Source organism: Abramis brama (genome assembly GCF_963993115.1).
Source record: "Abramis brama genome assembly, chromosome: 17".
Lineage (NCBI taxonomy): Eukaryota > Metazoa > Chordata > Actinopteri > Cypriniformes > Leuciscidae > Abramis > Abramis brama.
This window is the reverse complement of record NC_139979.1, coordinates 482501-507500: the sequence shown is the minus strand read 5'-3', so window position 1 is coordinate 507500 and position 25000 is coordinate 482501. Positions and strand designations below refer to the sequence as shown.

The following is a 25000-nucleotide window of genomic DNA, read 5'->3' as shown; positions in this document are numbered from 1 at the left end:
TCTAACCGTGTGTGTCCTTGTCCTTGCAGATTTGAGTCTGAGTCCCTCCATCTGTCCCATGTGTGAGCTGTTAAACCGTCTCGTCTACAGCACACACACACACACACACACTGAGCATGATTCACCCGGACGCACACACACACACACACAGATAGTGGCGATACAGATCTGATCATGGAGTCCGCACTGAAGAAGTCTCTGCTGGCTCCCATAAAGGCACTCAAGTTCTGCGTGACCGGAGAGAAGAAACCGTCCGGCTGGACCACGAGCGGGTCGAAAGGTCAGGGGTCAAAGGTCAGGGGCTGCGCAGACACGCATCTGCTGCGACCCTATCAGGCCGACCTGGAGAGAGAGAGGTGAGAGGTCACATGAGCGTTACAGCTGCCCCAAAACACACAATATACACTTCAAACATGATGCTTGTTTTCCAGCGCAAATATCTCAACATTCTTAAATCAGGATACATTTACTGGAGAAGCAGCAACATCACTGAAGATATGAAGTCTTGTTTAATGAAAAATAATGTGGTGTTTTTAATCTGCTTTAAGACAAACCATGTGTAAATTCATAAGTCGACTCCATTGCTGAGTATTTCCTCCTTAAAACTGCAGTGAACCAAAGACAGTCTCAAAAACACGCTTTGAAATCGCTGGTGTTTCTGACGTCACAAACTACCTTGTAACCAATCAGATCAACGTGTGATCGTCAACCAGTGGATCTCTGAGCTGAGGGAGTGAGTGGAGGCGGGGCTCATTTGCATATTCATAGAACCACGCATACTAAATGAGGCAAGGGTGTCGAGTTACATTCAAGATATTTTAAGGCATTAAGACAAAAAAAAGTTTAAATATGTAGTTTTGGTGACCAAAGATGAGTTTTAAGGGATAATATGATTGACTACAAGGCTTTAAATGTAAAACTAAATGCTTTTTATCACCACTGTCCATCCAGATGTGAAGATGACAGGCCAGAACATCAGCAGATCTTCAGTTCAGGCAGATTTCTTAGTCTTAAAGCACCTTTAAAAACACCACAGACACATAAACAACAGTAAAAGCTGGACTTTAAGAGCTGAGGTCGAGACTGGTGAGTGTTTGATCGCTGTGAACCGCCTGACGCTCTCTCGCCCCGTCTATAGGAAGCTTCGTGAGGCGATGAACGCTCGGAAGAACGCAGAGAGAGCTGCGATGAGGCTCCACTTCAGGAGCAAGTACCAGCTGACCAAGGTCAACACACACACACACACACACACACACAAGACCATATAAGGCTCTTTCACAACAAGAGCGAGAACTAATGACAACTCTATCAGCGTTCATACCAGCGGCCGATCATGTGCTGTTCATTATAAGAGCAGGATGGATTCTGATTGGCTCTCAGTGTATAAGTTATGACATCACAAATACTGATAAACACTGGAGGGAAACTGGGAAAGTGAAATGTGTTATAATGGCGTTAATGACTTCCTCGCATGATGGTGTTTGTGTTTGAGAGAATCGTGCAGATGACGGATAACATTAAGATTGTTCATAAATAGTTTTTCACATGCGTGTAAATTTGATCTATTCAATTCAAATGAAAATCATGAATATAGAGTTCTGCATGATACTGGTGGTCCAGCTCATCGTCTCCGTTATATTGTTAAAACCCTGGAAGTTGCTCTGAATCTTTCAACATTCCTTCTGATGTTCATCATGTTTATTTGCTGCTGTAACTAGTAATGAAGAGGAAGAGATGATCGATCTTCGGATGTAAGATCAAACTGAGAATCAGTTAAAGTCGAGAGATCTCTGTGACGTTAGTGTATCGTGTCCTGACTCCTCCAGCTCATCTGTCTGTTCTCTTCTACACGTCCCAGAATGCCGAGGACCGGGAGCGTGTGCGTGTGGCGGGGGGGAAAGTGTGCCTCCCCCGAGATCTGGCCAAGATGGTTCGGCCCGACACTGATGATGGAGACGACGGCTTCAGTGTGATCAGAGCCTTGCAGAGCCTGCGCTTCAGCACAGACACACACACACACACACGCACACACACACGCACACGCACGCCAGCCGAAGCAGAGCCGTGCAGAGTCATGTGACCCAGAAACACACACACGCACACACACACGCACACGTACACACACACGCACGCCAGCCGAAGCAGAGCCGTGCAGAGTCATGTGACCCAGAAACACACACACACACACACACACGCACACGCACGCCAGCCGAAGCAGAGCCGTGCAGAGTCATGTGACCCAGAAACACACACACACACACGCACACGTACACACACACGCACGCCAGCCGAAGCAGAGCCGTGCAGAGTCATGTGACCCAGAAACACACACACGCACACACACACACACACACGCACACGCACGCCAGCCGAAGCAGAGCCGTGCAGAGTCATGTGACCCAGAAACACGCACACGCACGCCAGCCGAAGCAGAGCCGTGCAGAGTCATGTGACCCAGAAACACACCGCAGTCATGTGACTCTCAGAAACACGCGCACACACACACAGTCCAGCGCAGTCATGTGACTCTCAGAAACACACACACTGTGTACCTTCTAAACTTAAAACACATCTATCTTTTATAAACATTTAAAAATCTAGAATGATTTTCTAAGTATTCTACTAAAGTTATGTATTGTATTGTTACTGTAATTGATTGATTTGACTTTAATCTCATTTTAATTCATTTTTGTACATTATCTAATTTAATCTGTTAAACAAATACTTTTTTTGTTATATTTTATTAAAAAATTGTATACATTGATTTATTGATTTATTTTAATCTTAGTACTTATTTATTCTTTATAGATTTCCTCCAGACCCCAGTTTGATGTGATGCGTTATAGAAGTCAAAACCATGGCATAAAATTGTCACTTAAGACTCATGACATAAAAAGTTGAAATTATGACTTAAAAATCCAAAATCAACTAAAGTCATTATGACAAAAAATGTACAGTGACATACTTAGTCATAATTTTGACTGTCGTATGAGATAAAAAGTCATAATTATGAGATTCAAAAGTTGAAATGATTACTTTGTCATAACTAGTATGTCACAATGACTGTGACAATGTCAACTTTTTATGTCATAATTATGATTTACAAAAGCATGATGGCAGAAGTGTTCGAGCATCTTGTGTATTCATAAACATCTCCTAACATCTGACTCCAGTAATACTGCATATGACTGAACATTAAATAAAATATGCAGATGTGATGTGTGCTTTCAGGGTCGTGATTGTTCCGTTTATGGATGATATGAACTCGTCCGATGACCTGACGTGTGTCTCTGAGCTCAGCGGCTGATGTTGCTCTTCTCTTGACCTTTGACCTGATGTCACAGTAACTTAAAAAGTCATAATTATGAGTTTCAAAAGTTTAAATGATTACTTTGTCATAATATTTCTTTGGTAAATCTTAAGACATAAAAAGTGATCAATGATCAAAATCATGGCATAAAAAAGTCAACATTGTCACTTAAGTCTTATAAGTTGAAATTATTACTTAAAAATTCAAAATCGACTTAAAAAGTCATTATTATGACAAAAAAAGAGACATTTTGACCTGTGTGAATTATGACAGTCATATGAGCTAAAAGGTCAAAATTATGAGATTCAAAAGTTTAAATGATTACTTTCTGTCATAGTTATGACTTAGTTTGTCATCATTATTATGTGATAGTGATAGTCAACTATATAGTGATATGTCATAGTCATAATTATGATTTATAAAAGCATGATGGCAGAAATGTGCTTCCAAGCCACAGGTTTTCAAATGTGTTCGATCTTTTGTACGTGTTTCACATCATGTCTTCTGGATCATAAACATCTGACATTTACAGTAATATTGCAGATACACATAAAATAAAAATGCGAATGTCATGTTGATCGTGATTGTTGTGTTTATGGACATGGACTGGTCCGATGACCTGACGTGTGTCTCGTCTCTGAGTCTGCGGCTGATGTGTTGTTCTTCTCTTGACCTTTGACCTGATGTGGCAGTAACTCACGGGTGCTGTCGAGGACACACACACACTGAAGTGTGTGTTAAAGGGATGAGGAGTGCAGTGTGATCCAGCAGAGAGAGAGATCAGCATGCGGGCCGTGCGAGACTTCTGGGAGATTCCTCACACCGGGAGCAACGGATGGATAAACCTGATGCGCTTCTGGAGAGAGGGAAGATTCAGCCTCCTTCACAAGCACATGGAGGACAGCTTCAGACGCCTCGGGCCCATCTACAGGTGCGTCACACACACACACACACACATATATACAGGTACAGCATCACACACACACATACAGGTACAGCATCTCCATCACACACACACACACATATATACAGGTACAGCATCACACACACACACATATATACAGGTACAGCATCACACACACACACACACACACATATATACAGGTACAGCATCACACACACACATACAGGTACAGCATCTCCATCACACACACACACACACACATATATATACAGGTACAGCATCACACACACACACACACACACAGGTACAGCATCTTCATCACACACACACACACACACAGGTCCAGCATCTCACACACATACACACACACACACACACACAGGTCCAGCATCTCACACACATACACACACACACACACACATGTCCAGCATCTCACACACACACACAGGTACAGCATTGTGAATTGTAATTGTAATGTGAATTAAAAGATTTAGCCGATTTACCAACGGAAATAAAAACAGAAACCGACCTGAAAACATTTAATAGAAAGGTGAAACACTGGCTGAAAGAAAATCAAATATGTGGACATTGAGTCATTTTTGTTGTAATGTATTGTCTGTGCTGGATGTGATGTGTTGTTTTGTGTAATGTGGTCGGGATTGTGTAAAATAAGGTATTTGTTGCATGATTGTGTATTTTACACTATGTAGTTTTTTATAAATTATATATTTGGTATATGTTTTTAGAAAGGCCTGACCAGGGACTGGGGTTGCAAATTAGCCTATTGGCTAGAAACCTTTTTATGCAACACATTTACACATTTTGTTATGGCTTTGTCTATGATAATTATGTATGTAATAATGTGCGCTGCATTGTCCCTGATAAATAAACTATAGGCATGAAAATGTGAATTATTTTGAATCGTAAGTTGAAAGAATGTAAGGAATGTGCTGAAATTACTATTTATTTATTATTTATTGATTAAATCTAGTAATTTAAAGTTAAATAAAATAAAGAAATCTCCAAAAACAATTTGCATTAAAAAATAGAAAAAAATTATCAAAAGGAAATAAAATAAGTAGAGTTTCAGGGCTTCGGGTCATTTTCAGCGGCGAGGGACAGATGAAGGTTAATTAGCCACATACAAATGATCTTCTTCAATTATCACTGTACAGTAAGGTCTCGTTAGTTAAAGCATGAACTAACAATGAGCAAAACGTGTTTACAGCATTTATTAATCATTAATGGGTTAATAAAAATGATCATGTTAATTCACAGTGCATCAACTAATGTTAACAGATGCAACTTTTGATCTAAACAAATATTAACACTTTACAAAAAGGTTCCATTAGTAAATGCCTTAACTAATATTAATTAACAATGAGCAATACTTTTGTTGCAGTACCGATTAACATCAATTAATACAACTGTTCATGTTAGTTCAGGTTCATTAACGTTAATGTACATATTTTTAAATCCTAAAACTATTTATTTCCAGGTTTCAAAATTCAGTTTGAATGTTTTTGTTTTTCCTGACTTTTATCATTTTATATGATGTTAATATTTCCAATCACTTAAACCCTCGCACAAACATTTCTGAATTATTATTATGTCATGTAAGATTATTGTGTAATATTAGACTAATTAGTCACGTTAATAAACTGTTTTGTTCATGCCACAGTGCAGATATATGTTTTTATTTGTTTTAAGATTTTGGTAAAACTTTAGTTCAGGGTTCAATTCTCACTATTAACTAGTTGCTTATTATCATGCATATTACTAGGATATTGGCTGTTTATTAGTACTTATAAAGCACATATATATGCCTTATTCTGCATGATCATATTCTACATCCCTTAATCCTGCCCAATACCTAAAATTAACATCTTACTAACTAATGAGGAGTTTATTGATGCAAAAGTCGTAGTTATTAATGATAATTGGACCCTTATCTAACATGAGACCAAAATTTGAGCTTCATAAAGATGTGACTGATTCTCCACTGCTAACATGAGCTTCTTCCTCAGTGTTTCTGTCTGGTCTTTTAATGAACATTTTATTAGAGTGAAGTGAGTTTGTGCTTAAAAATGTATAAAATAATAATCCGTTTTATTTATATAGCACCTTTCGAGAACCCAAGGACACTTTACATAATATTGACAAAGAGTTGCAATAGTCCAGACATGAGGTTATAAAAGCATGGACAACAGTTTCAGCATCTCTGAGATTTGATGACGGGTGTATACGGCCGATGTTACGGAGAACAGGACTTGAGCTGATCGATGTGGGGTTCAAGACTTAATCTGGAATCAAATAGTACCTCAAGATTGCATATAGTAGATGAAGGATAGACTATGACTCCATCAGTATGAATGGAGAATTCATGTTGGGAGGAGACACGGGATTTAGGGTCAGCTAACAGAGTTTCTGTTTTTCAGTATTCAGTTTTGAGAAGTTTTGATCCATCCGTGCTTTGAGATCAAACAGGCCGGATGTAATGGAGGACACAGCTTTGGGCTGAGCAGAAAGATATATCCGTGTGTCATCAGCATAACTGTGGAAGTGAAGACCACGGTGCTGGAGGATCTGACCCAGAGGAGGCGTGTAGATTAAAAACAACAGTGGACCCAGAACAGACCCTTGAGGTACTCCAGCGAAACAGCAGCAGAACGAGCTGGAGTTTATTAATGCTAATGAACTGTTGCCTGTCTGAGATATGAGCTTAGCCACTGAAGGACAGTTCTGTAATACCGACAGCAGATCGACGAGATATGAGGACAGAACGGCAAACGGCGTCAAAAGCTGAACTCAGATCCAAAAGGCTGAGGGCTCCGGTGTCAGAGGAAAGTAGGAGATTGTTCGCTGCTCTTAGAAGAGCACTCTCTGTACTGTGCCGACAGCCAGACTGAAGAGGCTCATGCGGGTTATATTTGTCCAGATGGGATTGTAGAGAGGCGATCACCTTTCCTAGGAATTTTGACCAGAAGGGAAGGTTGGAGATGGATCTAAAGTTCTGTAGATTGTGTCGTCAAGGCCAGGTCTGAGTGACCGCAGCTGTTTCAGTCCAGGCGGAACAGAACCAGCGATGAGGGATCTATTAATCAAGAGCTGTAATGAGAGAAGGCAGAATGTTTTTGAGGAGGTGTGTTGGTACAGGATCAAGCTGACAGGATGAGGAGTGAGATTGGTAGATATTGTCAATTTTATTTACAAAAAATATATACCTTCCAGACTTCATTTCCAAAATGTTCAGTCTAAATAAATATAAATAAATATTATTTAGATACATTTTTAATGCTTCATTTATAATACATGACAAAACGAGAGCATCACAGTAATTCGTAACAATCAGTAATTATCTTGTTTTTATAATCGTTGGAAGCCAGAATCATCGGTCGCCCCAGTGAGTCCAGGCTGACGATCTCCCTCTCTCTTTCACACACACACACACACACACACACACACACACACACACTCTCAGGGAGAATCTGGGCTCTCAGAGCAGTGTGAACATCATGCTGCCGGCGGACACCGGCGAGCTCTTCCGTGCCGAGGGCCTCCACCCGAGACGCATGACCCTGCAGCCCTGGGCCACACACCGGGAGACTCGCAGACACAGCAAGGGCGTCTTTCTCAAGTCAGTGTGTGTGTGTGTGTGTGAGAGAGACTGTGTGTGAAAGACTGTGTGTGAGACTGTGTGTGTGTGTGTGTGTGTGTGTGAGCGAGAGAGTGAGAGAGTGAGAGAGTGAGACAGCGAGAGTGCGAGTGAGTGAGTGAGAGCGAGTGAGTGAGAGCGAGCGAGTGAGTGAGTGTGTGTGTGAGTGAGTGCGAGCAAGAGAGTGAGAGAGCGTGTGAGAGCGTGTGAGAGTGAGTGAGTGAGTGAGAGAGCAAGAGAGCGAGTGAGTGAGTGAGTGCGAGCGAGAGAGCAAGAGAGTGAGTGAGTGAGTGAGTGAGAGAGCAAGAGAGCGAGTGAGTGAGTGAGTGCGAGCGAGAGAGCAAGAGAGCGAGTGAGTGAGTGAGTGAGTGAGTGTGTGTGTGACGTGAGTGTGAGAGAGAGTGAGTGAGAGCGAGCGAGAGAGCCAGCGAGCGAGCGAGAGAGCCAGCGAGTGAGTGAGTGAGCGAGTGAGTGAGCGAGTGAGTGAGTGAGAAAGAGAGCGAGTGAGTGAGTGAGTGTGTGAGTGAGTGAGTGCGGGCAAGCGAGCGAGCGAGTGAGCGAGTGTGTGAGTGTGTGAGTGAGTGAGTGCGGGCAAGAGAGTGAGTGAGTGAGTGTGAGTGAGTGAGCGAGTGAGTGAGTGAGTGAGAAAGAGAGCGAGTGAGTGCGAGCAAGAGAGTGAGTGAGTGAGTGAGTGAGAGAGCAAGAGAGCGAGTGAGTGAGTGAGTGAGTGCGAGCGAGAGAGCAAGAGAGTGAGTGAGTGAGTGAGTGAGTGTGTGTGAGTGAGAGAGAGAGTGAGTGAGTGCGAGCGAGCGAGCGAGAGCAAGAGAGTGAGTGAGTGAGTGAGTGAGCAAGAGAGCGAGCGAGTGAGTGAGTGAGTGAGTGAGTGAGTGAGTGCGAGCGAGAGAGCAAGAGAGTGAGTGAGTGAGTGAGTGCGAGCGAGAGAGTGAGTGTGAGTGTGTGTGTGTGTGTGTGTGTGTGTGAGTGAGTGCGAGCAAGAGAGTGAGTGAGTGAGTGAGTGTGTGAGTGAGTGCGAGCGAGTGAGTGAGTGAGTGAGAGAGAGTGAGAGAGCAAGAGAGCGAGTGAGTGAGTGAGTGCGAGCGAGAGAGCAAGTGAGTGAGTGAGTGAGTGAGTGAGTGAGTGAGTGAGTGAGTGAGTGTGTGAGTGTGAGTGCGAGCGAGAGAGCGAAAGAGCAAGTGAGTGAGTGAGTGAGTGAGTGAGTGAGTGTGTGAGTGAGAGAGAGAGAGTGAGTGTGTGTGGCACTAAAGTAAGTGTGTGTGTAGGAACGGGACGGAGTGGCGGTCAGACAGGCTGCTGTTGAATAAGGAGGTGATGCTCTCTTCAGCCGTTCGCCGGTTTCTTCCTCTGCTGGACGACGTGGCTCAGGATTTCTGCCGTTCCCTGCGCCAGCGGGTGGAGGTGGGGGGGGCGGGGGAGACGGGTCAGCGCAGGATGACTCTTGACCCCAGTCCTGACCTCTTCCGCTTTGCCTTGGAAGGTCAGCATTCTTGTTGAGTTTAAATGCAAATCTTGAATAAATTGTTGTAATATAATGTGCTTTATTTTAATTTATTATCAAAGAATCTCTGAATCTCAAAATCTTTCATTTTGACCCAAAGATGAATCACTTGTATTCCTCATTTGTAAATCACATGCTAAATGAATAAAGGTAAATGTCAGTTTTGTTGAAAAAGAAAAAATATTTTGGGGTGAGAACGCTTGTTGTTGTTTGGATATTGAGATGTGGGCGTGGCTCTCAAACTTGGAGGCGGATCTGAATGTGAGTTTGCAGTGGATCGTAAGAAAAGGGGCGGGGTTTAAGTAGGCTAAATGATTTAAATGATTGATTGGAGAAAACCAGCCATATAGAGACACAGTTCTGACATTCTGATTAAAAATTACCAGGTAAAAAACTGATATCAAAAATATTTTTTGATTTGACACGTCTCTGTCTCCAGCGAGCTGCCATGTTCTGTACGGCGAGCGCATCGGTCTGTTCTCGTCCTCTCCGTCTGAAGAGTCTGAGCGCTTCATCTGGGCCGTGGAGCGAATGCTGGCCACAACTCCGCCGCTGCTGTACCTGCCCCCCCGCCTGCTGCTGCACCTGCGCGCCCCCCTGTGGACGCAACACGCCACTGCATGGGACCACATCTTCACTCACGGTGCGTCCCTCGCTCACACAGCATGTGGTCTGTTGTGTGCAGTGTTGGGGAAAGTTACTTTTAACAGTAATGCAATAAAATAAAAAATCCCCAAATCCCCCAAAAAGTTACTAATGGTGTTACTTAGTAACTTTTTATGTAAAGTAATGCGTTACGTTACTTTTGCATTACTTTTTTTCACCTAGGCTGGGATTGCTTGTTTGTTTTTAATAACAACAACAAAAGTTATACTTTTGGCAAATGTTAAAGCCCTTTCACAACAAAAGTGAAGTGAATAATCCTCAGACTGAAGGAAATGCATATTTACGCCTGTACAGTACAGTATTGTACAGTAGAGGGCGCCACTCAAACAAACATTTCAGATGCTGCTGTTCTGGATTAAAGAACAATAGGAAACAGGAGAAGTTCAACACTCTTATTTCTAAATCTAATCCAAAGTCATTTTTGCTTATTAGTATGGTTGAATTATATCATTGAAGGGCAGCAGCAAATACACTGGTAAATAAAGTGAGATTAAATACATAAAGTATATTTGTGTAATTTAATATAGTTAATTATAAAAGTTTTGCGTAATATTCTGAGATTGCATTTTACTGTTTTTATTCATTTTGCGGAATACTGAATGTTTTCGTGCAAATGAGACGAGTAAATGCATATTCACATTTAGTCTAGAACTAAAATAACAACAGCGTGCACGGCTTTACACAATGTGCACGCACACACACACACACACAACACCTCCTCACTTTATTTCTCTCAACATGGGGACAGGAGAGCTGTCAGTCAATGAATGTGAAAAAGTAACTAGCGTTACTTATTTGAAAAAGTAACTTCGATATTTTGTTGTAAATTGAAAAAGTAATGCGTTACTTTACTAGTTACTTTAAAAAGTAATCTGATTACGTAACTCAAGTTACTTGTAATGAGTTACCCCCAACACTGGTTGTGTGCATGTGTTTATGTGTGTGTGTGTGTGTTTGCAGCGGAGGCGCGCATCCAGCGGGGGTATCAGCGTCTGCAGACGGGGGCGTCCGGAGGCTCTGAGGGGCGTTTCCAGGGCGTGCTGGGGCAGCTGATCGACGCGGGGCAGTTATCATTAGAGCTGATCAGAGCCAACATCACCGAACTGATGGCCGGCGGAGTCGATACGGTACAATCTCACATGCACCGACCAACAAACTGACAACAACTTAAAGCGATACTTCATACAAAAGCGTCATAGTTCAGTTCTGTCATGAAACTCTAGATGGCGCAGGCTGATAGATAACTCAGTCTGCTTGCAAACACATCATTTTCTATAGGGCACAGCTGATTGGTTCCATAAGCCGTTCCTTCATCTTCAGAACACAAAGATATTTTTTCTTTCTGTCCATCCATTGAAAGGGAACGAACTTGTCACAGTATTCCTCATTTAAATAATTAATATGCAGAATAAAGGGGCGGGGCCTGGTTGAGTTAGTTAGTAGTGTGTTGAAACTGGCGGTTATGGAAAGGGGCGGGACATTTCCCAAACACACTCGAAGCGCTCAACCAATGACAACACTCTGCTCCAGCTAACCAATCAGAGCACAGCGTGCTTTTCAGAAGGAGGGGCTTCATAGAGACAGGAACTAAACAGAGCGTTACTGACAGACTGGGAATAGAGGAGCTGCAACAATGGAGAATGTGGGGAAATTAATGTGTTTTATGAACATTCAATCACTCAGACCGCCGTCCCGCTGCAGTTTGCTCTCTTCGAGTTGGCGCGCAACCCTGACGTGCAGGAGCGTGTGCGAGCGCAGGTGCTGTCGTCATGGCAACAGGCATCAGGAAACCCCCAGAAGGCCCTGCAGGGGGCGCCACTGTTGAAAGGAACTGTGAAGGAGACACTGAGGTGAGAGAGAGGCCAGATCATCAAGAAATATCATCAGAAAGACAAGTAAGCTTAATAATTTCACAGCGGCTTCACTGTAATAAACAGGAGAATAACAGAATCACTGATGAAACTTCATCAAATATGAGACAAACTTAGACTCAGGAGTGAAGCAGCTCTACAGAAGAAGAGAGAGTCATTATTCAGATCAAGTTCTGTTCTCATCTGATCAGTGGCCATATGATTTCAGACGCTGAGAGTGTGTTTGTGTGTTTCAGGCTGTATCCGGTGGGAATCACCGTCCAGAGGTATCCGGTTCGAGACATCGTCCTCCAGAACTACCATGTGCCGGCAGGGGTGAGACAAACACACAAACACACACAGCTGACCGAATCAGGAAAATCCCAACATTTTCACATTATTAACCTTTGTGCTGTGTTGAAAATCCTTAAGCAAAACTGGTGTTTCCCAATGTTTTAAACTGCTTGTAAACCTCCAGTAATGACCAAATATTGGATTCCATCTTTTTATCAACTTCTTTTCTTTCAGTTAGCATAGGTTTTGGCCTCGTTGATCTAAGCTTAGTGGGATGTTTTAACACGGAGGCGCGTGAGTTCAGATTAATGAGGCCTACGATCAGAGGTGGACAGTAACAAAGTACATTTACTTGAGTGTCTGTACTTTACTTGAGTATTGTTTTTTCTGGAAACTTTTTACTTTAACTTCACTACATTTTAAAGACAAATATCATACTTTTTACTCCACTACATTTCTGTCAAGGTCCTCGAGTAGAAAGTAGTAATGTCAGTCAGATGATGATTTGGTTGCATTTTGGTTGGAAATGAAAGTCGGGTTGACGTTGGAACTCGACTGATGTTGGTTTCTGACGTCAACCCGATTTTCATTTTCAACCACAATACGTCTGTCCAACGCTGGAGATTAACGTCAATCTGGCGTTGGATTCTGACATCAACCTGATTTTAATTTTCAACGTTGGGTTTGGTCTTCTAAATGCAAATTTTGTCATTGTTTTGGAGCACACTAGCTTATAGATAACAGTAAGGCTAATATATTCACACTAAAAGCCAAAAAAACTTTAAATAGGGCAATATCTGAGGGAACAGCCAATTTCCTCAAAAAGCAAAAAAAAAAATTGTGAAGTTGTTATACCTTTAATGAGCAAAGTCAGTAAGTTTTAGTCCAATGCAATAACATTTACAGTGCCCTCCACTACTATTGGCACCCCTGGTAAATATGATCAACGATGGCTGTAAAAATAAATCTGCATTGTTTGTTTTTTTTATCTTTCATTCAAAAAAGTCACCAAATTCTAACCTTTCACTCAAGTAAAACAATTAAAATTGAGGGGAAAATCTCATTATGAAATATATGTTTTTCTCCAGTGCATGTTGGCCACAATTATTGCAACCTCCTTTTGCCAAGATAACTGATGACTGCTCAGTGACTCATTTTTGTGTTGATTTTGATGTTTGTCTTTGGATCGTTGTCCTGAGCGAGGATCCAACCACGGCCCATTATAAGATTTCCAGCAGAGATTTGATTTTTTTTAATTATCTGCTGGTATTTGCTAGTATCCATGATGCCGTGTATCTGAAGAAGAAGTCCAGGACCTCCAACAAAACAATAGGCCCAAACATTAGAGATCCAGCGGTGTATTAACCGTGGCATCGGGAACTTTATATCCCATCTGGTGTGTTTGCTGCCAAAAAGCTCTTCTTTATTTCATCGGACCACAGAATCCAGTCGCGTTTGAAGACCCAGTCGTGTCTGACAGCTGAACATGCTGGAGTTTGTTTCGGGATGAGCGAGGAGGATGTTTCTTGAAACCCTCCCAAACAACATGTGCTGATGTAGCGTTTCTATGCTTTCTGACCCCGAGACTCACTAATCTCTGCGATTCTCCATCTGTGATCCTCGGAGAGACTTTGTTCACTCAAACTCTTGCATAAGGACGATATAAACACACGTCCTCTTCCTGGCAGATTCACAACATCTTTATTTGATTGGAACTTCTTAATTATTGCCCTAATGGTGGAAATGGGGATTTTCAGTGCTTTAGCTATTTTCTTACAGCCACTTTCTATTTTGTGAAGCTCAACAATCTTTTGCTGCACATCAGAACTATATTCTGTTGTATTACTGATTCTGATGTATGATAAAGGGAATTTGGCCTTTGTGTTTCCTCATATTTATACTGTGAAACTAGAAGTCATAGCTAGACAATTTCATGTTCCTAGTCACCCTGATGTGCTAAATAAAAAAATAAAAACATAAATATAAATGGGAATAAACTTCAGAGATATTTTACTCATAGGAATTTCTAGGGGTGCCAATAATTATGCATTGGAGAAAAACATCCTCTTTCAGTTTTTTACTTCAATGAAAGGTTAGAATTTTTTTGTGAATTTTTGGAATGAAAGATCAAAAGGTAAACAATGCAGATTTTGCACATATTTACCAAGGGTGCCAATAGTGGAAATGCCCGGAAAACATGAGGGTAAAATACATGTGACTGTCAGCATCCCTGATGTGAAGCGGTGTTTCAGACGCTGGTGCAGGTGTGCCTGTATCCTCTGGGCCGGAGTCACGAGGTGTTCGAGAGCCCGCAGCGCTTCAAGCCGGGCCGCTGGGCCACAGCTGAGCCGGGTTCTGGAGGAGGGTTCCTTTCGCTGGCGTTCGGCTTCGGCTCCAGACAGTGTGTGGGTCGCAGGATCGCAGAGAACGAGATGCAGCTGCTGTTACTGCACGTGAGTTACTGCAGGAGAACAACACCTGATCACTCACAAACCGGATCGAGTCACAGCAAAGTCACGGGTTCTGAGACTGACAGCCGTCTGCGTTCAACCTTAGTGTCGTTTCCATTGAAATAGATGCATCTATCCAGAAATATCCCTTATTTACAAACACTGAGCCTCAGTTGTGCACGCGTGGCCAAAGGCAAGGGTTTATTATTTAGGTTTAGATTCAGGGTTATTAAAACCATTAAAAAAATTAAATACTTGATATTAAATAAAGTTAACTTAACTAAAATAAAATATTAGAACGTTTCAGCAACATTTCTCACTTTCATTCAGTTTAATTTGAAGTACTAAAATAATTCAAACTAAATAAACTAAAAATAATTTATAGACTTTATAAAAAAAACTTTATAGACATTTAAAAAAAACGAATACAAAAACAACAAAATGACTGAAACTTTAACCAAACTTAAAGTGAAAACAGAAGATATCACAGTAAAATCTAATTCATAATATTATCAAAACTGTAATAGTATAGATATGATATTAAAATCAACACTGATTAGATTATATACTGTGGAAAAAAAATATTTAAAAATGTTATTAAACTAAGATTATTGGATTGGATTATAATATCATTATAGGATTTCTTTTACAGGAAAATACTACTTCAGTCTTTCTACTAATTCCTTGTGTTTCTGTGTGTGTTTGTAGATTCTGAGGAACTTCAGACTGAGTGTTTCATCCACAGAAGATCTGAACACCAAATACACACTCATTCTGCAGCCCGAGTCTCCGCCCAGAATCACCTTCACCACACTCTCACATTAATCAATCAATCAATCAATCAATCAATCAATCAATCATCAATCAGTCAGTCAATACATCAATCAATCAATCAGTCAATCCATCAATCAATCAACCAATCAATCAATCAATCGCTGCGGTCTGAGATCGACCGACACCATCAGCAACACCTTCATCTGTAGGCTTGAACAAGTGAACTTAAAAATTACACTCAGATTTAACATATAAAATATACTTCAGGATATTAAATAATGCACTTTTTAAAACATGCTTTCAGTGCATCGTTACAGTGATCATTCTGAGCATGTAGTTTAAAAGATACCTAAAATATATAAGTACACTTTAAAAATTACACAGTACTTCCACTTTAAGAGTATTTTTCTGAAATATGTTTTTTTTTTAAATATATACTTAAAGTGTGTTCAAAGTTTTATTGTGAAAATATGTAAGAGCGTGATTTTAATACAGATTTTGGAAAAGGAAATGTATTTGAAATGCAATAAAGTATTTTCTGATCACTACTTTCAGTGTGAAACATTTATATTCATTCCTTTGCCCGACGCTTTTCTCCCTGGAAACCGAAGCCTCGATCTCCAGGAGATCTGAACCTTTAAGACGAGTGTTTGTTCTGGATCATATGGAGAATCCACACATGATGTCCAGATTCTTCTGATTCCTCTAAACAAACACGTTCTGAAGAGCGAGCGCACGTGTGTGTGTGTGTGTGTGTGTCCTTCAGTGTTCAGATGAATCGACCTTTGACCTTGACTCTGTGCGGTCTCCGTCAGCCTGAGTCCTGTAGGTGGCGCTGCAGAAGATCAGTGTGTCTTCAGATGTCTTGAGACTCCCTCAACACGAGACACGACGCTCAGGTAGGAGAACATCTGTCATATCAACATCATATCTTCATGTCAGCGTGTTTATGTCGATGTCCGACTCTGAGAACCAAGTATCCGAACACCTGGAAAAACTTCTTACGTAATTGTTTGTGCTCAAAGTTCAGCTGTTTGTTTCAGTGTTCATGATCTAAAGTGGTTCAGTCATAACAATAGAGCTGATGCTCCTCCAGATCTCAGTCTGATATATAATTCAATTGTTTTTTAGCTGTAAAACCACTTTATTGTCTGTTTTTGCATGAGCTTGTTTTGATTCCAGTGTTCCTGCTTCTGCTCAAAGGTTTGTTTGTCCACTAGCTACTGATTTACTGCCCGCTTCAGTCACTGCAAACACTGTGACTTTATTACTGTTGCTCTGAACTGAGATAAAGGCTTTCAGAGAAAACAGCACATTCTGAGATGCTCAGAGGTCAGAGGTCACAGGTCTTCATAATCAGCTCACTCTAGTGATTCAAGCTTTGGCCGTTTAAATATGAGCAAATGAAGATGTTCAAACAGCAACTCAAGTCTGTTTTTTAAAACTTCTACTTGAACTTGAAACTGATTCCTGTTCTTCTATCAGTTCTGTCTCAGGTGAGATTCACTGTCAGTCAGAATCAGGAGGACGTTTTCATTCAAGAGAGCATTTGATCGGACTAAAGAAAAATATGCTTTATTTCTATAGTGTTTTATACAGTTCTGTTTCATAACAGAATGAACAGCAGAAAATGGTGTTTTAACTAGTAAGCATAAAAACACTGCGAAAAATGATGTTCTAACTCAGATATTTTCCAGCACAAATATCTAAACATTCTTAAATCAAGATACATTTGCATAAAGTTGTTTTCTGAAAAATGAATCAAATGTTTGTGCTTAAAAGAAGAACTAATATCTGCCAATGAAGTCAAAAATAATTTTGTTTTCCTTTTAAAATAAGTTTTGTGAATTTTTTTGACCCCATTGGAAGAATAAATTTATATAAAAAAATTAATTGAAATAAAAATAAGTGTATTTTAATCAGTTATAATTGCATTTATTTACTGCAAAACACGATCAAAATTTTCCACGAAAAAAACATTTAGTGATTAAACATAAAAATGAAAATAAATGTTTTCTAAATTAATTAATTTTTGTTTTTATATAAAATTCTGATAAAAATTGGAATAGCTAAAAAGTATAATAACTAAAGGATCGGTGTCGTTCGCGGTGTTCTGATACGCTGATTTTCTGCTCAAGAATCATTTCTGATCATTATCAATGTTTATTCAGCAAGGACACATTAATTATCCTCAAGAATCCTGAAAATAAAAATGCATTGCAGTGTTGTAAAGTTCATCAGTTCTGAAGCTCAGTTTCTGCAGAAGACAGACTCATGATTCAGTTTTCATCTGATAGGGTTCATGATTTAATCTCTCGGCTGCGGGAGGTTTGGATTCGGTGAAACTCGGATGTTTGTCTTTGGATATCTTTAGCAAGGACAAAGTCTGGATGGTCATTTTTAGAATCATGTGTGCAAACACACGCTGACCTGAACATTTGAGCAGAGGGAGGAGAGACCGCCGGATGAATAAAGCGTGTGTGTGTGTGTGTGTGTGTGAGAGAGACGGTCAGTGTGTGCAGTGGATCGGTGCTGGTCAGGATGGGTGGTGAGTAATTCACTTCTGCTCCTCACACTGGTGATGATAGAGATTCACTCTCTGATCTAATGGATGCAGGCAAATCTGTTAATAAATCACCGTAACATACGGCAAAAATTATGTTACAAGACATTGCATGTCATTTTGATTATAAAATTACTTAGATATTCTTGCAGGGCGTTTAAAAAGTGTGTGTGTGTGTGTTTGCAGTGAACTCTTCTTTTATCCATGTGACTGAACTGCACTAACTCTGTCTCTCTCTCTCTCTCCATCTCCCTCTGTCTCTCTCTCTCTCTCTCTCTCTCTCTCTCGCCTCTCTCTCTCGCCTCTCTCGCTCGTTGTCTCTCTCTCTGTCTGTAATGTGACCTTGCTGATGTTCTTTAGTCTTTCTCTCCATGAACAGAATCTCAGCAGTTGTCAGATGTGTTTCTCTTTAGTGTGTTTTGTCACTGTCAAAATTCTTTCTCTCTTCTCTGTATTCTGTTGTTTTCTTCTTTTTATTTGCTCGTCCTTGACAAACACTCATCTGTTTGTTCGTCATGTAACATTACCAGCATCTACATCAATCATCTTCTGTAGAGCGGCTTCACTCCTGACTCTAAGTTTGTCTCATATTTGATGAAGTTTCATCATTAATTCTGTTAATCTCCTGTTTATTCCTGTGAAGCTGCTCTGAAACGATCTGCGCTGTAGAAATAAAGCTGACTCGAATGATTTTATTCTGAGTGTGTCGTGAAACGAGAGGAAATCATTGAGACGACCATCAATTAAAGTTACAGATATTAGTATTCCAGAGAGATTTCTCAGTCGTGGTCACTGAGTCAATATTTTGAAAGCATTTGTCTTTCTTTTAATTGCCAATTTGCTGGTTCTATTTAGGGCCGAACTGGAGTTTGGTTTGGAGGTCAAATTCGTTTTTTAATTTTTAACTTTAGATGTTTATCAATCTCTTTATAAATGTCAGGATTGTCAGACTTAGCTTGAGTTTCACTAATTAGTTTAAGCACGGGTTTATGTTTCATTGACTCGTGATGCCAGAATTCAACAGCTCTTGTTTGTATTTCAATGTTAAAGTCCTCCTATGTTCAATCATTTTATCCCTTAAAACTCGTCTTTGATCTCCAAAATGACATATTTAAATGATTTTTCCTTAAAAAAATTCTTCATGTCTTAAAATATCTTGAATGTAACTCGACACCCTTGCCTCATTTAGTATGCGCGGTTCTATGAATATGCAAATGAGCCCCGCCTCCACTCACTCACTCAGCTCAGAGATCCACTGGTTGACGATCACACGTTGATCTGATTGGTTACAAGGTAGTTTGTGACGTCAGAAACACCAGCGATTTCAAAGCGTGTTTTTGAGACTGTCTTTGGTTCACTGCAGTTTTAGAAAATACTTCCTACATACTTCCTACATACTAGAAAATACTTCCTACATACTTTCCTGAGTATGTAGGAAATACTCAGCAATGGTGTCGACTTATGAATTTACACATGCTTTGTCTTAAAGCATATTAAAAACACCACATAGACATATAAACAACATTAAAAGCTGGATTTTCAACACAGAGGGACTTTAATAACATCGCTGCGAGAAGCAGACATTGTGCCATAGAGTTATTGAAGGCTTTTCAGTCCAAAAGTCACAGACATTCACCATGGATTTAATGTAGTAAACCTGACTGTAACCATGGTATGATGGCAGAAATATTTGGTTTAGTCAGGTCAAAATACCATAATACGTAGGCTATGCACATACAACGAGGAGTTCAAGCCCAGTTCAGCCCTGCAGCCGTTGCCTCTACCTTTACCCTTAGAATTCTCTTTTTTTTTACCTCAATTTTTAACCTATAATATTAGTCCTCAAATTTCACTCCTGTACAGTAGAATTGATTTAATGATTGCATGATATAATTTTAATTGGCCAAACCGTGATTTTATGGCATGAAATACCCTCTGAGCTCAGCTAGACTGAGATCTCAAGGCTTCCTCCATGAGAGAAGTGTTTCCCTGAGACCTTCCTCTGGAACACCATGAGTTTGGTTTGCTCCAGAATTGCTGTGAGAGAGAGACAGCAGAACCTTTGACGTCTCTCTCTCTCCCTCTCTCTCTCTCTCTCTCAGCTCGTATCAGACGTTACTCTGACGTCATGGCTCTGCCGGACTCCTTCATTCAGAAGCAGCAGCTGGACGCCTCGATGGCCGACACGTTCCTGGAGCATCTGTGTCTGCTGGACATCGACCAGGAGCCGATCACGGCGCGCAACACCAGCATCATCTGCACCATCGGTCAGGCCTGTAATCAGCAGCACATGCAGTACAGTTCATGTCATTCCGAGTCTAGATACTTTTACATGTATAAATATACACTATATTGCCAAAAGTTATGGGACGTCTGCCTTTACATGCACATAAACTTTAATGACATCCCATTCTTAATCCGTAGGGTTTAATATGGAGTTGCTCCACCTTTTGCAGCTATAACAGCTACAACTCTTCTGGGAAGGTTTTCCACAAGGTTTAAGTTTAGGTCAGACACTGGTGTTGGACGAGAAGGCTCTCAGTCTCGCTCTAGTTCATCCCTAAGCTGTTCTATCGGGTTGAGCTCAGGACTCTGTGCAGGAGTCCAGTTCCTCCACACCAAACTCCTCATCCATGTCTTTATGGTCCTGCTCTGAGCACTGGAGCGCAGTCATGCTGGAACTGGAACATCCCAAAACTCTTCCCACAAAGTTGGGAGCATGAAATTGTCCAAAATGTCTTGGTCTGCTGAAGCATTAAGAGTTCCTTTCACTGGAACTAAGAGGCCAACCCCTGAAAAACAACCCCACACCATAACCCCCCCTCCCCCTCCACCAAACTTTATACTCGGCACAATACAGTCACAAGTGAATTCTACACACTGTTCTTGAGCTAATCTGAAGGCCAAAGAAGTTTGGAGGACTGTATCTGTTGACTCTGCAGAAAGTAAGAGTTGCTGTTGTTCCCAATTGCTTCCACTTTATAATATCACTAACAGTTGACCGTGGAATATTTAGTAGTGAGGAAATTTCACGATCACGGTCTCACGCTTGAGTTCACTGAGCTCCTGAGAGCGAACCACTCTTTCACAGATGTGTGTAGAAGCGTCTGCAAGCGTCATGTGCTTGATTTATACAACTGTGGCCATGGAAGTGATTGGAGCTCCTGAATTGAATGTCCTCAATGAATGTCCCAATACTTTTGGCAATATAGTGTGTGTGTATATATATATATATATATATTTAATAAAAATGCAGCTAACAGTGCTTTTCCAGTGAAAGTGTTTTCAGATGCTCATCTTCTCTTCTTCATCTCTCTGCATCTTTCTGTCTGCCATGTGACTGTTTTAGGCCCCGCCTCCCGCTCCGTCACCAAACTCCAGGAGATGGTGAAGGCTGGAATGAACATCGCCAGACTCAACTTCTCTCACGGCTCTCATGAGGTCAGTGTGTGTGTGTGTGTGTGTGTCTCTATGACACATGTTCAGCGTCTCACACGTGTCTCTCTCAGTATCACAGACAGACGATCCTTAACATCCGTGAGGCCGTGGAGACGCTGACCTCTGACCCGCTGTACTACAGGCCTGTCGCCATCGCTCTCGACACTAAAGGACCAGAGATTCGTACCGGTCTGGTTAAAGGGGTACGACTTACTCTCTGAAGGAGTGTGTGTGTGTGTGTGTTTGTGATGGGTAGGTTTAGGGGTTGGGTTAGTGTGTGTGTGTCTGTGTGTGTGTTCTGATCGTGTGTGTGTGTGTGATGGGTAGGTTTAGGGGTCGGGTTATTGTGTGTGTGTGTGTGTGTGTGTGTGTGTGTGTGTTTGTGATGGGTAGGTTTAGGGGTCGGGTTAGTGTGTGTGTGTGTGTGTGTTTGTGATGGGTAGGTTTAGGGGTCGGGTTAGTGTATGTGTGTTCTGATCGTGTGTGTGTGTTTGTGATGGGTAGGTTTAGGGGTCGGGTTAGTGTGTGTGTGTGTGTTTGTGATGGGTAGGTTTAGGGGTTGGGTTATTGTGTGTGTGTCTGTGTCTGTGTCTGTGTGTGTGTTCTGATCGTGTGTGTGTGTGTGATGGGTAGGTTTAGGGGTCGGGTTATTGTGTGTGTGTGTGTGTGTGTGTGTGTGTGTGTTTGTGATGGGTAGGTTTAGGGGTCGGGTTAGTGTGTGTGTGTGTGTGTGTGTGTGTTTGTGATGGGTAGGTTTAGGGGTCGGGTTAGTGTATGTGTGTTCTGATCGTGTGTGTGTGTTTGTGATGGGTAGGTTTAGGGGTCGGGTTAGTGTGTGTGTGTGTGTTTGTGATGGGTAGGTTTAGGGGTTGGGTTAGTGTGTGTGTGTCTGTGTCTGTGTCTGTGTGTGTGTTCTGATCGTGTGTGTGTGTGTGATGGGTAGGTTTAGGGGTCGGGTTAGTGTGTGTGTGTGTGTGTGTGTGTGTGTTTGTGATGGGTAGGTTTAGGGGTCGGGTTAGTGTGTGTGTGTGTGTTCTGATCATGTGTGTGTGTGTGTGTCAGAGTGCGGATGCTGAGGTGACGCTGCAGCGCGGAGCGTCGGTTCGGGTCGTGACAGCAGAGGCGGACTGTGATAAGACGGACGGGTCTGTAATCTGGTTGGATTATCCCAGCCTGACTCGCGTGATCAAGAAGGGAAGCAGAATATTCATTGATGACGGGCTCCTCGCTCTCAAAGTCCTGAAGATCGGTAACAAACACCAGCTCATATTTACACGGAGAACACCGTGAGCTTTAAGAAGCTGCAATGTGACATTATTTTCATGAAGCATTTCTCCTCTCATGGACTGTCAGGTGACACGTGGGTGGAGGCTCGCGTGGAGAACGGTGGGATTCTGGGTAGTCGTAAAGGGGTGAACCTGCCGGGGGCGGAGCTAGTGGACCTGCCGGCGGTGAGCGAGCGCGACCGGTCCGACCTGCTGTTCGGCGTGGAGCAGGACCTGGACATCGTCTTCGCCTCCTTCATCCGCTCGGCCGAGGACGTGAGGGCCGTGAGGGCGGCGCTGGGAGACAGAGGACGAGACATCAAAGTCATCAGCAAAGTGGAGAGCAGACAGGGCGTTCAGAAGTGAGACACACACACATTCAAACACACACACAAGTCAACTCACCTTTATTTATACAGCGCTTTTACAGTACAGTGTTTCAGAGCAGCTTTACAGAGATAACAGGAAAATAATGCAACAAAGTTTGTTTCCAGAAGAAAATAGCATCAGTCCAGCTTAAGTCAGTTCAGTGATGCTTCATTTCTGTTGTAAAAAAGTTATTAATTTAGTTCATTTATATATACAGCGGCTCTGGAGAAAACCGTGATGTCATCGTCCAGCTCAGCTCAGTTCTCATATAATGGTGTCAGTGCAGGAGAGCAATAATATTGTAGAATATTAAATGTCCCCAACTAAGCAGCCAAAAGACAAAGGCGACAGTGAAGGAACCAAAACTCCATCAGTGACAGAATGGAGGAGAAACCAGACTCAGTCGCTCAGTTCTCCTCTGGCCGACGAGCCAACAGTGTGTGATTATGATTCAGGCATTACAGGTCAGAGGTCAGATTGGATCAGAACTTTCAGAATATTATCCGGTTCTGGTAAGAACTCAAGCTGCTGTGGCCCAGCTGTAGTTTGTTCATTAAAGGAGAACTCCGGTCAATTTTAACATTGAGCTCATTTTTTTGTACATTTGGAGTGCTGTCAATACAGAGAACAACGACAAAAATCGGTGTTGCCTACACCGAGTTATTCTATTTTTAAAATTTGCACCCTGTTGACTTCAATGGGGCAATGTTTAAACCTGCTTTTAGCCTCTTAACATCCTTGATGTGTCATTACAAGTGCACAGAAAATGTGAGTGATTCCTTCTGAGTGAACACGAGTGGATCTGACTGCAGTAGATTTAAAAGATATGTATAAAAATTATGTTATTTAAGCCAGCGCAAATACCTGTTTACATCCTGTTTTTCGGTTGAAGTCCAAAGTAGTCGATTGCCGAGTTCACGCGCATAGGTTTAGTTACCAATGATCACGCGCGTGAACTCGGCAATCGACAGGATGTTAAGAGGCTAAAAGCAGGTTTAAACATTGCCCCATTGAAGTCAACAGGGTGCAAATTTTAAAAATAGAATAACTCGGTGTAGGCAACACCGATTTTTGTCGTTGTTCTCTGTATTGACAGCACTCCAAATGTACAATAAAATGAGCTCAATGTTAAAATTGACCGGAGTTCTCCTTTAAGCGTGCAGGGCAACCACCCAGTAGAGCATTACAGTAATCTAGCCTTGAGGTCATGAACGCATGAAAGCATATGTCGTAATTTAGATATATTTTTAAGATGGAAGAATGCAGTTTTACAGATGCTAGAAACGTGGCTTTCAAATAAAAGATTGGTATCAAAGAGCACACACACACACACACACACACACACCCAGGTTCCTAACCGACGACGAAGACTTAACAGTGCAGCCATCAAGTGTTAGACAGTATTCTAGGTCAGGGCTATTCAATTAGTTTCATTCGAGGGCCGCATTATCAAATCGAAAAGTTGAGGTGGGCTGGTTTGGGGGTTTATCTTATTTATTGAAACATAACAGAGTCAATAAATAAGTGAAAGTAACCCTAAAAAAGTATGGTATTTACTTGGAAATGTGGTACCCAACAGTAGCCTATGCAAATATATAAAACCATAATAAATAAAAAACTTGATAATTTACAGCTGTGTACAACTATTTTCCTTGGAACAAATAAATTATTTATACAAACTTATAGCTGTTGGTGAGAAATAATAATTATTTTATTTATAATTGTTATGCTTAAATGAAAATATTCTGACAGTGAGACTTGTTAACCACAGGCTACTCACTCCCAATGTATAAAAAATGCCTAAACACAAGTTAAAAACTAACGCACCTTTACAAAGAAACTGACATAATTTCATAACAAGCATTAATTATATATTCCTCTACCCACCTAATAAAACTAATGCAATATAAATCACTATATTTACTATTATACTATATAATATTATG

General features: G+C 41.4%; 3 protein-coding genes across 5 annotated transcripts in view; all 3 read left to right on the top strand.

Moving 5' to 3' along the window:
- Positions 1-3218, top strand: part of LOC311067630 (complexin-3-like) — a 6734-nt gene extending 3516 nt beyond the window's left edge. Inside the window, exons 3-6 of the mRNA XM_084089622.1 lie at positions 30-356; positions 1139-1226; positions 1859-2229; positions 2444-3218. Coding sequence (XP_083945748.1) covers positions 175-356; positions 1139-1226; positions 1859-2080 — 492 coding nt within the window. The 5' untranslated portion in view covers positions 30-174 and the 3' untranslated portion in view covers positions 2081-2229; positions 2444-3218. The remainder of the gene's footprint in view (positions 1-29; positions 357-1138; positions 1227-1858; positions 2230-2443) is intronic.
- A 751-nt stretch (positions 3219-3969) lies between these two features.
- On the top strand, positions 3970-15967 carry LOC311067629 (cytochrome P450 11B, mitochondrial-like). The gene is made up of 9 exons (XM_084089621.1): positions 3970-4241; positions 7696-7851; positions 9150-9364; positions 9825-10028; positions 11012-11178; positions 11735-11901; positions 12159-12237; positions 14448-14648; positions 15354-15967. The coding sequence occupies exons 1-9, from the start codon at positions 4096-4098 to the stop codon at positions 15468-15470; spliced, it is 1452 nt and encodes a 483-aa protein (XP_083945747.1). The 5' UTR covers positions 3970-4095; the 3' UTR covers positions 15471-15967.
- The window catches only part of pklr (pyruvate kinase L/R), a 12768-nt gene continuing 3709 nt past the window's right edge, over positions 15942-25000 (top strand). Inside the window, exons 1-7 of one of the 3 annotated variants that reach the window (XM_084089615.1) lie at positions 16278-16318; positions 17717-17967; positions 20085-20249; positions 21332-21423; positions 21492-21623; positions 22483-22669; positions 22774-23047. In XM_084089615.1, the coding sequence (XP_083945741.1) occupies positions 17961-17967; positions 20085-20249; positions 21332-21423; positions 21492-21623; positions 22483-22669; positions 22774-23047 (857 nt within the window). In that variant the 5' untranslated portion in view covers positions 16278-16318; positions 17717-17960. Of the gene's footprint in view, positions 16319-17716; positions 17968-18341; positions 18395-20084; positions 20250-21331; positions 21424-21491; positions 21624-22482; positions 22670-22773; positions 23048-25000 lie in introns of those variants that run through there. The other 2 variants (XM_084089616.1, XM_084089617.1) reach the window with 2 other exon arrangements.

What these genes read in the sequence shown, in the direction of transcription:
- LOC311067629 (XM_084089621.1), top strand. Translation starts at nt 4,096, where the DNA reads ATGCGGGCCGTGCGAGACTTCTGGGAGATTCCTCACACCGGGAGCAAC. An exon ending in CGCCTCGGGCCCATCTACAG is followed by an intron (nt 4,242 to 7,695) that starts GTGCGTCACACA and finishes ACACACTCTCAG; the next exon opens with GGAGAATCTGGGCTCTCAGA. An exon ending in GGACCACATCTTCACTCACG is followed by an intron (nt 10,029 to 11,011) that starts GTGCGTCCCTCG and finishes GTGTGTTTGCAG; the next exon opens with CGGAGGCGCGCATCCAGCGG.